General features: G+C 42.5%; 1 protein-coding gene across 9 annotated transcripts in view; it reads left to right on the top strand.

Annotated features, from left to right (window-relative positions):
* PLA2G4A (phospholipase A2 group IVA) overlaps positions 1–12546 on the top strand; it is a 114487-nt gene that overhangs the window by 76409 nt on the left and 25532 nt on the right. For all 9 annotated transcript variants that reach the window (XM_054834126.1, XM_054834128.1, XM_054834127.1 and 6 more), the window contains 2 exons: positions 1023–1164; positions 10614–10750. In XM_054834126.1, the coding sequence (XP_054690101.1) occupies positions 1023–1164; positions 10614–10750 (279 nt within the window). The remainder of the gene's footprint in view (positions 1–1022; positions 1165–10613; positions 10751–12546) is intronic.

Genomic DNA, 12546 nt, shown 5'->3' with positions numbered 1-12546 from the left:
GACATTTAAAGAGTCTTTTTTTTTGTCTGTAACTATAAATAGCAGTGCTGAGCACTGTAACTGTAAATGTAGAACTCTTTCATAATGACTCCGGAGACTGACAAACATCCCCCAGGGATAATTTCTGCTATTCATTTTGTACTCATAAAGATGCACATGTGGGTGGTCCTTGAGACCACCCCTAAACCGTCCTGGGCTTGTACGTTACAAGTATTTCATCCCTCTGACAATAAATGAGCAGAAGATGCTTGGCTGTGTCTTGCTGCTCTTGGGCAGTAGGCTTTGAAATATGTTAAACAAAAGGATCTGATCAAGTTCTGCTCTGTTATTCTCAAAGAAGTGGGAGCTGAAGTTGTAGCTTTTATTTAAGTACAGTATCGAGGTCTTTACACAGCCCTGTGTACATTTTTGATCACACAATATGGGGAAAAAGCTAGAGGAAAGGGTTTTTTCCTGTGGCCAGCCAGTACAATTTGTGCTGAGATCCATACAGTCATTGATTGTAAGACTGAATGGATGCAGAGTCAAAATTACCCTCTCCTCCGTTAACATGAACCTCTAAGTTAAGAAGAGTATATGTTAGTAGGAATGTATGAACATTTTTAATTGCAGTTCTTTGTTCAGTGGATAAGCAGAGAATTCAGATTTCTAGACTGTAAATTTATAATTGTATGTGAGTGGTGAACTCACTTGCTATATTTCAATTTAGTTCTTTTGAAGACCACGTAAAACACCACTAGAAGCTGCATATTTTGTGTTTGGTTTTCACTAGTATGAGAACAGTGAGGTTTCTGTATCAAATGCACGTCTTAAAGACACAACATGCCGTTGTCTTTTGCATCCATCACTCCATGAAATCAGCTGATGCAATTATGTCAGATGGCTAATCATAATTTTATTTTATTTCATCTTATGTAATTAATGAAGAATTTACTCTTATTTCCATTCATTTCCCGAGGTGATACTTTAAATTCTGTTTTGAGTTATGCCTTTTGTTAAAGCCTGTCTGTTTTGCAAAATAGCTCTTCAACTGATCTCCGGTTCAGCATGGCTCTGTGTGATGAGGAGAAGAAATTTCGGCAACAGAGAAAAGATAACATCATGCACAGTATGAAATCGTTTCTAGGAGAGGAAGACAGCAAGAACTTGACCACTTCCCGTGATGTAAGTTTGGAGACTTCACATCAAGATTAGTATCACCTGCCTTGTCTCTCTAATGAATGAGACATATGAGGTACAAGGGTTCCATGTAAAGACAGATGTCAGAAGCAAAAAAATTTTTTTCCTCTGTGCACCTACAATATTTAGAATGGAGAATAATTTTTCTCGTGCTCTACATTTATAGATTAAAGTTGAAGGAAACAAAATCCTGTGCCAAAATGAAGCTTTGCTTAAATAAGATTTAAGACTCCATTATGTGCAAAAGGACAAGACTGCGTAAATGCCATCATAGAATAGAAATCACAGCTTTTCTTTTGCACTGGCACCTTAAACAAACTGCTGTAGCTGTTTTCTGGTTCTCTATTGTTTTATTCTGTAGCAGTCTGTGCCTAGGTTAAAATCGGGTAAAGGAGATAAATCCATGCTTTTCATTTTGCTCCGATTCTGAATTCCATCCTTTGTTAAGGTGTTGGTTCTGAGCTGAGATCGTCATCTGAAAAATGCCTAAAGGCTGTGTGCAATACGGGCTACAGGCAAAGCGTGCGGTGGCTCTGGGCACGCACCCAGCTGCAGAATCTGCCCTTGCATGCTGGATATCCAGCCTCTGCTCTTCAAGTGGCCTTGGCTGTATGGCCTTCGTGTCTAAAGGGTTAGGCAGGAAATGAGGTGTTTTAATGTTAGAGTCAGTGTAGAAATTCTTTTTTTCCCTTCCCTTCTTCTTTAGCCCATTTTATAGGATTAGGGTCATGAAGTTTATCCTTAGAGAATGTGAGAAACTGCGGCTTTCATTGACTGGCTGGAGCTCTGTACCAAGGCAACAGAAAGTCAAGCCAACAGATGTGGTTTGGGTCACATCAGAGTGAGGAAGGGTGCCAAACCCTACTGATCATTTCATTGAATTCATAAAACACTGCATTATTTTGAGTTAATTAAGGATACACTTGGTACAGATCCACTTGTTTTGTAGTAGCTTTTCCATCCTCCTCTTTCTTCCTTGCTTGGTCCTCGTCCTGTTCTACTCCCAGAATTGTGACAGGAAGACTGTGTGTATGTGGGGCGTGTCATGCAATGAACAGAGTCAATAAATTAATCTGGGTTGATTGAGTCCTTTTGTGCTTTTAGAATAAGCAGAAAGTGACAGTCTTTTGCAGAAACCGAAACCAACACTGAAGAATTCCTTTTAAATTTCTATGAAGTTTTGAGCAGGTGGTAAATGCATTATTGTTGTACGCTTTTGAGCTCTGTATTGCATAGTAAACTGTGCTTGTGTGCACTTTCTGAAAAAGATGAAAGAATTTGACAAGTATCATACATATTTTATTCGTAGAGCTATAAATTGTGCGTATTGTGAAGGAACATTTTCAAGGTTTTTTAATTTTCAGTTCAGTTATTTTAATCTTCACACATTCTTATCAGAATAGATATTTGTGGATGTGACATTAGTCTGATCTTCAACAGCAGAATAATATCTTTCTCAGAAAGGATGCAGATATTTTGCAAAGATCCAGTCAGGACTGGAGTGATATTTGGTGCCTGAAGTATCAGTTCTATGCAGGTGGTATGTCTGCATGAATTATTATAAACGCTAGGCAAGATTTTGTATTCTTTTCGTCATCATCTTCCCTTGGTATCCGTCACTGTCTCAAATACTGGAAGTTTATTAGTTAAATTGCATCTTCCAAGACCAGACAGTAATCTCTAATTGTTGGCTTATCAACCCTAGGAAGGACTGAGGTAATGCGATCCTCCCATTTTTCATATGCCAAGTGTGTGTTTTTAAGCTGACTTTTCAGAATTCTTAGCTGCTTCTAGCAATGAAAAAACCCTTTTTGTTCAAATTAAAATGTAGTTTTGTCCTTATAGCCTGTCATTTTTACTTTTATTGCTACAGATGGGAGATAGCAGGAGGATTTATAGGATGTTTATAGTCTTAAGATGGCATCAGAAGTTGGGAGACGTTAATAATGAGTATTCTTGGCTGTCTATCTTGTTTAATATTAAACAAGTCACTTACTCAAAGTTCACCTAAGTTTCTTCACCTGTGAGTAGCAACACACGTGCCTTGCAGGGATGCTGTGGGACTTTAATACCTGTGAAATAATTATACATTCCTGGATGGGGAAGTGAGTACTTCCAAATTTCCTTACTTAATCTTGGGGCACGTTCTGAAAACACAGAGGATGCGATTTCTCGTACCTGTGTTATTGCTCAGTTTATTTTTATAGTTTTTGTTGCTTAAAACAATTTTCTAAAAATACCATAATCAATTAAAGAAAGCATAGAGTTCTTTAAGACTGGATTTGCAAAACAATTTTTTAATAATCATCTGTGTACCCTATGGCAATTTTGTTTCCACCACAGGTATTCTTGTCCAGATTTTGTGCACTGTGTTTCCGAGGCATTTGGATAAAAACATCTACACCACTCATTCCCAAAACAAGATTTAATATGTTTTAGCTTTTTTTTTTTGCCAGATTACTGGAAAATATGGTTGAGCTCTCTTTTCTTAAAACATATTCCCAAATCCTTTTCGTTTTCCTGCCCAGTTTGGTGATGAAGCAATCAGCACGTGTTGAGATGAGGCGCCCATTACTGAAGTGGAACTGTGCGGTGCTGAGCTTGTCCACACAGTACAGTGCCCCACGGATCCTAGAAACAGTACAGAGGTATTGACAAAACACTTCATCTGTGTTGTTCAGTCCTGTTCAGTGGAGTTTGTTTGGATGATGTCTAAGCTGGTTTGTTCAAAACTAGCTTGGGTCCCTCAGCATTGTGCCGTGTGGAGTGACCATAGGAAAAACCAAGCCATGGCTGTTTGGTTGCTCAGAAGTGGGCACAACCGTATAGAATTGAGTGTGGCAGCGTGGCCAGGGATTAGACCAATGGGCTTTTGTCTCCAAGGCTTCTGAACTCAATTCACAGTTTTGCTGTTGACTCACCGCATCACTTTCTTGTGAGTCACTTACGCTTTTGGTCTAAGTTTACTAATCTGTTTGAATGGGTTTATTACCTCTGCCCCAGTTTTGCCGATTATCTACAAAGGACTTTGGGTTCAGAGTGCCTCAAAGAGTGGAGTGCGTCAGCCCCAGCCTGTGTACCTGGAGAAGCGTACACAATATCTTTTCTCCATTCTTTCTCCATCGTGAGACGGCTTCTTGGTTCTTTTCCCTTTGTACTCTGTCTGCAGCTACTGCCCCCCTGCCTCTGCCCTATTTATCCTTGATGGCACCTTGTAAGATGGGTGTAAGTAGTCTCAAATTTTGCCATTTCTTGCCCTTAAATGTTTTGGAAACTGAATTGCAGCTAAAAAGCTGCTTTAACAAAGCTACCAGCTTGGAAACGTGCTCTACCTTCCTCTGCAAAGCAGGAAAGGACTCTTAACCTTCATCACCTGACTTATGCCTACAAGTCAACTTGTATTCAGTTGTCTGAAATAAATGAATGTAAATGTGCAGTAGATGCTTCTCTTCAGTTATTTTTTCATCATTTAAAAGCTTTATTTGCTGTGGGAAGTTTAGTTAAGCTGATGCCCTCTACTCTAGAGCTCTCTAGTCAAATTTCATTTCTGGAAATAAAGCAGTGATTGCAACTCTTCATATCCTGCTTTGGTGTCAAGTGGAAATTAAGAGATACTATACATACACGTACTTCTCGGTATACCCATCTTCCCCCAGTATAGGAATCTATGAATCCCATAATTCCTGTGGATTAAGTATACAGGAAGCATTCGCCATAAGGATGCTAGTGACTCTTCTCGACATTCTTTATTGATCCTGCTTACAGATTTCTCTGCATCTTGAAGAAAACTCAGATTTTCCCTTGTGCTCGTGCCACTGCACTGATGAAAAGATTTGTTGAATAGAGGTGCTTTGGAAGTGTTCTCACATACTTTTTCCAGGCTTGCACCTGCAAACCACTGTCTTCATCCTGTTGGGATTTGTCTCTGTAGGTTAATTAGGTGGTGTTTGTAAAGAGCTTTCAAAGCCTAATGTACATTATTAAATTTGTGATTAGTAATGTGGCTCTACTGTTCAAAGCAACTGCTCCGTTATTGGGGTGTTGGCTTAACAAAACAGGCATGTCCTAAATCTTTACCTTCGTTTTGTCATTTTTTGATAGATAGCTATCTCTGGAGGTGCATGATGAATGCTGATGCCAGTAAATACCTGTGGTTTCTATTACTAAAGCTTAACACTTATGAAGATAATAAAATAGTATTACTGCATGAAGAATAAGCAGTTTTTGTGGTATGGAAGCCTCAAGAAATGTCTCAACATAGTTGGTCATTGTGCATGGTCATTTCCGTGTGACTGTGTGTTTTCAGTCGTCAGGGGAGTTTCATGGGTTGGAGTGTGGAGACTGCAGATAGAAACTGAACTCAGTAGTCACATGGTTCCTTTTCTTATAACTAATCCCGTCTATTGGCACCTTAAATTGCATTTCAGTGAAATTTTTGACTGATTACCAGTTTGATCAGATAGGGACTTTCTGCACAAGTATGTAATTCTTTTTATGCTTAGTAAAAACCAAGACATTGTTACCTTATCACCATTGAACAGTGGAAAATTCTTCTAGGTTTCGGAAACTGGAAACCAGGTGGGACTTTTGCTGAAACACTTGCTGATGGTAGCAAGTTAATTTTTAGAATCACAGAATCATAGAATATCTTAAGTTGGAAGAGACCCATAAGGATCATCGAGTCCCACTCCCTACTCCTTGCAGAGCCACCTAAAACTAAACCATATCACTAAGAGCATCTTTCAAACGCTCCTTGAGCTCTGACAGGCTTGGTGCCATGACCACTTTCCAGGGGAGCCTGTTCCAGTGACCGCCCTCTCAGTGAAGAACCTTCTAATGTCCAACCGGAACTTCCCCTGACACAACTTCATTCCATTTCCTCATGTCCTATGGCTGGTCACCAGAGAGAGGAGATCAGCACCTCCTCCATGCTGCCCCCCTTGAGGAAGGTGTAGACTGCGATGAGGGCACCCCTCAGCCTTCTCTTCTCCAACCTGAACAAGCCAACTGACCTCAGCCACTCCTCCTAAGTCTTGCCCTTGAGACCCTTCACCATCCTGGTCACCCTCCCCTGGACACACTCTAACAGTTTGATGTCCTCCTTGTACTGAGGCGCCCAAACCTGCACACAGCACTTGAGGTGGGGCTGTACCAGTGCCATGTAGAGAGGGACAACCACCTCCCTCGACCGGCTAGCGATGCTCTGCTTGATGCGCCCCAGGACACCGCTGACCCTTTTGGCTGCTGGGACACACTGTTGACTCCTGTTCAACTTGCCATCAACCCAAACCCACAGAGCCCTTTCTGTGGGGCTGCTCTCCAGCTTTTCGTCTCCCAGTTTGTAGGTATAACCAGGATTACCCCATGCCAGGTGGAGAATCCAGCACTCGCTCTGGATAAATTCTATACGGCTGGTGATTGCCCAGCTCTTTAGTCTGTGCAGATCTCTCCGTAAGGCCTCTCTATCCTCAAGGGAGTCCACAGCTCCTCCTAGTTTAGTATCATCGGCAAACTTACTTCACATACATTGAATTCCCGTGTGCAGATCATTTACAAAAGCATTAAAGAGTGCTGGCCCTAACATGGAGCCCTGGGGAACCCTGCTGGTGACTGGCCACCAGCCTGATGTCACCCCATTTACTGTAACTCTTTGAGCCCGACCCGTCAGCCAATTGCTCACCCAATGTAGGGTGGACGTGTCTGGCTGTGTGCTGAGTGTTCTGTCCAGAAAGATACTGTAAAAGTATCAAAAGCTTTGCTAAAATCCAAAAACCTCACATCTGCTGGCTTCCCTTGGTCAACTAGATGGGTGACCTTGTCATATAAGGAAATTAAGTTGGTTAAGCAGAACTTTCCCTTCGTGAACCTGTGCTGGTTATGACTAATGACTGCAGTGTTTTTCAGTAGCTCCCAGAATAACCTCCTCCATAATTTTATCAGGCACTGAAGTGAGACTGACAGGCCTGTAAGTACCAGGGTCTTCCTTCTTTCCCTTCTTGAAAAGTGGGACAGCATTGGCCAGCTTCTAGTCGGCTGGAACCTCTCCAGACTCCTAAGGCTGTTGAAAAGTAATGGAGAGAGGTCCTTGTCATGATTTAAACCTGTCTGGCAGCTGAGCCCCAAGCAGCTGCTCGCTCGCTCCCACCGGCGGGATGAGGGAGAGAATCAGAAGGGTAAAAGTGAGAAAACTCGTGGGTTGGGATAAAGACAGTTTAACAGGTAAAGCAAAAGCCGCACACACAAGCGAAGCAGAACAAGGCATTCATTCCCCACTTCCCATGGCAGGCAGGTGTTCAGTCATCCCCAGGAAAGCAGGGCTCCATCACTGTAATGGTGACTTGGGAAGACAAACACCATCACTCCGAACAGCCCCCTCTTCCTTCTTCTTCCCCCAGCTTTATATATGGAGCATGACGTCATATGGTCTGGAATATCCCTTTGGTCATTGGGGTCAGCTGTCCTGGCCGTGTCCTCTCCAGCTCCTTGTGTACCCCCCGCCTTCTCACTGGCAGGGCAGTGTGAGAGGCTGAAAAGTCCTTGGCTGCTTGGCAACAACTAAAACATCAGTGTGTTATCAACATTATTGTCATCCTAAATCCAAACACAGCACTAACCAGCTAACTAGCTCCTTCAGCAGCCCAAAATCTGCTCTTCCCATATCCAGGGTCGAGGTTTTGCTGGCAGTTTTTCTCCTATCACTATCTCGTTTTATTTTGCCTTCTTTCTAGATACTTGAAAAAATTATGCAATGGAAGGGAACAGTTTTGAATTCAGAACTGTGAAGGCTGGGAAGTAAGAAGGAACGGAGTACAGAATAACCCCACTGTAGATATATTTCCAATATGGTGTCACTTGTAACTGGCTCTGCTTTTGCTCACTTTGCTATCTCTTGGTAGCTGAGAAGGTGTACAGGTATACATAAACTCTCCTTACCTCTCCTGTAGTTTTTGCAAGGTAGTTGTAAATGTAAGACTGTCTTCATACTATGTAGCAATATCAGGTGTTTTTATTATAAAATATGTTTTTCAACTCCTAGCCAAAATATTGTTTGTCTCTCTTCTGTTTCTGATTAGTAACTTTTACAGCTTTTGGCTCTGTCACAAAGATAGCATTTGGATTAAAGCTGGTGTTTGGATTGCTGTAAAAATTTCTGTGGTTTTGTAACTAAATAGTTTATTTAATAACTAAATTTAATATCTTCTGTATTTTGGATTATAGATAAGAAGGACAGACATTCTAAATAAATTCTGAGTATATTTTTATTTAGAAATTTTGCTCAAGTGACGACTTCTTCAAATAGATTCTAATTCTTCAGAAAGCAGGCAATTAGAGTTCTAAGTAACAGGGCACTGTGGGGGCAACAACTTGCTAATGCCGAGACCTGACATGGTTTATTCACTCACTTTGTAGACCTATTGGTTGTAGGCCTGAAGCAATGGCACAAATCTGTGCAAGTGAGCTGAAGTTCTGTGCATTGTTTCAGTAGACAAGAAGCTAAGGAGGGTCATAATGATAGTATTTGACTTTCACTATATAGTTATTTTTTATTATTTGACCTGAAGAATCAGAAACATCAGGCATTACCTTTCTGTGCCTGTAAGGATTCTGTGCAGTGACGATACTGTGCCCTATTAGCAATAGTATTGGATAAAAAATACAGTATAACAGAGTCAGAGAAATACTGTTTGGAAGGGGCCTGTAGAGGTCAGCTAGTCCCAGTGGTCCCTGGAAGGTGCGCTGTTGCCAACACTCAGTTTACTCACCCTTTTTGCCCACCTGTCTTCCCAGCCTCCTCCCAGCCATGGCAGTACGGCAGGCGTGTGTGCTGTCCCACCGAGTCTGGGCTGTTCTGATTGTGTCACAGGTCTGTGACTGCACTTGAGCTTCCATTTTTTTCTTGTTTGATGTCTCTGTGCATCCATATAGAGACATTTGAGGTAAGCCTCTGGACACTCTTCCTTCCTAGCAGGAACACGCAGGTCTCACTACTAGCTTTCTCCCATACGTTCCTCCTGCATTTGCAGTGTTTGCACCCTTCACTCACTTAGGTCCCCATCGTTGGAGTTAGTCTAAAGTCTTCCTCACTAAATTAGCAAGTCTGTTCATGAAGGTGTTCCTCACTCTGTTGGTCAGGTGGATTCTTTATTTTCCCATGGAGCATCTTCATCAGCAAGCAAGGCTTCATGGTCAGGAAGCCAAGATTCTCACTAGTGACACAACCTGAGCCTGATATCATCTGCTTGAGCCATTCCTCTTCCAGACTAGAAAGATCAAGTCCACAGGCAACAGCCTTGTGCGCCTGTACCCCCCATCCTTGCTCCAGGAGGGGACAAAGCACCTCCCATCTGCTCAGGGTCTCCCCTGCTTGTATCACTGTTGCCCACATGGATGAGGAGTAGCATCTGGAAGGCCAGGTGAGACTCAGCCATTTCTCAGCGCTGTCATGGATCTGGAGTCTGGGCAAGCAGCAAAGCTCCATAAGCAATCACTCTGCCTGGCAGATTGGCCTGTGTCCCATAGAAGAGGGACTCATCAGCTACTGTCACTTGTCACTTTGCAGCACTGTTTCTTATCCAGTAACCTGTGATATCTGGTCCAAAATGCTCCCTGACAGCATTTGTTCCTCCTCTGTCACCAGAGCTGCAGGTGGAAGGGGACACTTCTCTCACTGCCAGAAGCAGCAAGCTTGCAGCTCCCCCTCTCCTGGGAATTCATGCTTTCTTCCTGCCCTTGTGTTGCTTCACTCGTATCTTCCTTCTTGTCTGGATGGGACCAGACGCATTTAGCTTCCCTTTATATCCCTGCATGCCAGGTCCTTTGTTACGTGCCATCTGTTTGCACCTCCTGGTTGCTAATGCTCCCTAGGTACAAAGTAAATAGGAAGCTGGAAGGAAGTCTGCTCTGCTGCTCCGTGAGTTTTCCACCTTGGCAGAATCCCTCATGCTGTCGGCTGGTTCCTGCCTTCCCTTGCTCGTGATCAGCAGTGCTCTCCTCCCATGCCGCAGTCCAAAAGTACTCCTGCCCTCCAGCTCTTTGTGAAGCAGAAGGGACTGAGTAAATAACATACAGATATTGTACATCACTCTTGGGCCCAGAGAACCTAAGGGGGGCAGGTAACTTCATTACGGTACTGTTCCATTCTACATGCAGTGTTTAAAAGTCGTACGTCAAAGTGTTTATTAAAGTATTTTGCTGTTTTCTTACACACTTACCACTAAGAGACTGCAGAACACCTTCTTTTTGGCTTGTTAGAACTTCTGTGCACAGGTTTGGAAAAACAGAGGTTTCTTCTGTGCTGTGAGATCTCTGGATGATGACCAATTAATTGCACAAGGCTGGTATGTTTGGCCAGTGATTGATGAATAACATTGATTTACTACTTTTAAGTCTATATCAGAATTGGTGTGGTGATTACGTTCTTCTCACCTCTGCAGGTACCAGTGATAGCAATATTGGGTTCAGGAGGTGGATTTCGTGCCATGGTAGGGTTTGCCGGAGTCATGAAAGCACTTTATGAATCAGGAATTTTAGACTGTGCGACTTACATTGCTGGTCTCTCAGGATCCACATGGTAAGCGTTTTTTCTTTTGTTTTTCTTCAGTTAAAGAACGCATTTTCATGAGAGTTGACTTACTTCTAAGGTTATAATTCACAGCAAATTTTATGCATACACTATCAGTACGGAAAAGACATACGGAGACAGCTTGCAGCATAGCAGGTCAGTGGGGCAAGTCTGCTGGTGGAGGCGTTTCAGAATGCCTCGACCGGTGAGGACAGCTCAGTCTCCAGGTGATCTTCCTAGAAGCTTTGATAGCAGGAACGGATGAAAAGAGGTGGTACTCATACGCACCCACGTTTCTGTACCGACAGCCAATACTGTACGTACAAGGACTGTGTAACTGATTCCTTCATCTTGATAACCAAAACCTTAAGAATTTAAGCTGTAGTTATAAATCCAAAATATTTTTTGTGTTGCTTTATTTTCCTGATGAAATGGGGAAAAAAAATCCTTGCGATTTGAAGATCGTGACTCATTCAACCCCAAATGGATTGTATTATTCTCAAAATCACTGAAAGGTCTTTTGCTCCAATTTAGACTCACTAGTCCCTGTAGTGGATTTACTAGGGATGTCTAGGATCTGTTCACCGATTCTCTCTTAGTGTAAGGAGTTGTGAGCAGATGTATTTCAGCTTGTAGGAAGCAATATGGACTGACTGCCATGCCGCGGGGCATCCTGCTGTGGATTCCCTTGTATCACTCCTGTTGTCACTGTTTAACTTAGAAATTACGTTGTTTTTTTAAAATAGTTTGTAGGTCAGATGGGAGAAAAGGTCTTCCATGATGTCTCAATTAGAATGCCATAATGAGGTAGTTACGATGTCCTCCTGTCTGACTCAATGAATCCAGTTTAGGGCCACCGAGTACAAGAAAGGTGTTGACAAACTGGATTAATTCCATCAGAGTGCCGCCTAGGCAACTGGGGGACTGGAGCACATGAGAAAGTGAGGCAGCTGGATTTGTTTAGCCTTGAGGAGTAGGCAAAGGTAGTGGTGGGGGGAGATCTTACTGTTATCTTCACCCACCTAATGGGTAGCTGTAAAGAAAAGAGATGCACAGAGAAGGGACAAGGGGAATGGCTATTAGTTCCAGCAAGATAAAGTTGATTAGCTGTTAGGAGAAGAATTTTGCAGTGAGAGTGGTCAAACACAGGAATGTATTGCCGCATCCTTACTTGACTGGGCTGGGTAAGGTGTCATCCTCTCTCTGTCTGACTCAGTGAATTCTTCATGTGAAAGTGGAACTTGACTGAACAAAGCCCTGAGCAACCTGATCTGACTCTTAAGTGTGCTCTGCACTGAGCAGGAGGTGGGAATAGAGACCTCAAGGTTCCTTCCAGTCTAAATTATAAGATTATATGAATATCTCATTTCTTCAAGAGTAAGGGTAAAAGACTTTTGTTGGAATAGCTAAATATAAATGAGCAGGGAATCTACCTGGGATGAATTTTATCCCTTGGTTTAACTCTGAGGAAGCACATGAATTTTGGTTCCGCACGTTGTAAGGAAATACTCTAACCCCAAAGCTGCTAACTCTTCTGAAACAGATAATGATCTGTTCTATTCCTTGTGTGGGTTTTTTCACTTGTGTGAAGTTTAATTCCCCCCTTCCAGACTAGATAGAAAGCTTTTAGAATGCCAGAAGGTTTTGAAACACCGCAAGTGTCTATGAACTAGAGTAAGTTTCTCATTTGGATTGAACTACAAAAGCCTGGCATCCCTGGAACCTGCATTTTCTATCACGAGTTGTTTGGGGCAGCAGATTTAGCACTGTCTGTTGAGGGACCTGGATGCACTTTTGTCAAATTG

Source organism: Grus americana, chromosome 8 (assembly GCF_028858705.1).
Source record: "Grus americana isolate bGruAme1 chromosome 8, bGruAme1.mat, whole genome shotgun sequence".
In the NCBI taxonomy this organism is placed as follows: domain Eukaryota; kingdom Metazoa; phylum Chordata; class Aves; order Gruiformes; family Gruidae; genus Grus; species Grus americana.
This window is presented reverse-complemented; position numbering and strand designations above follow the sequence as displayed.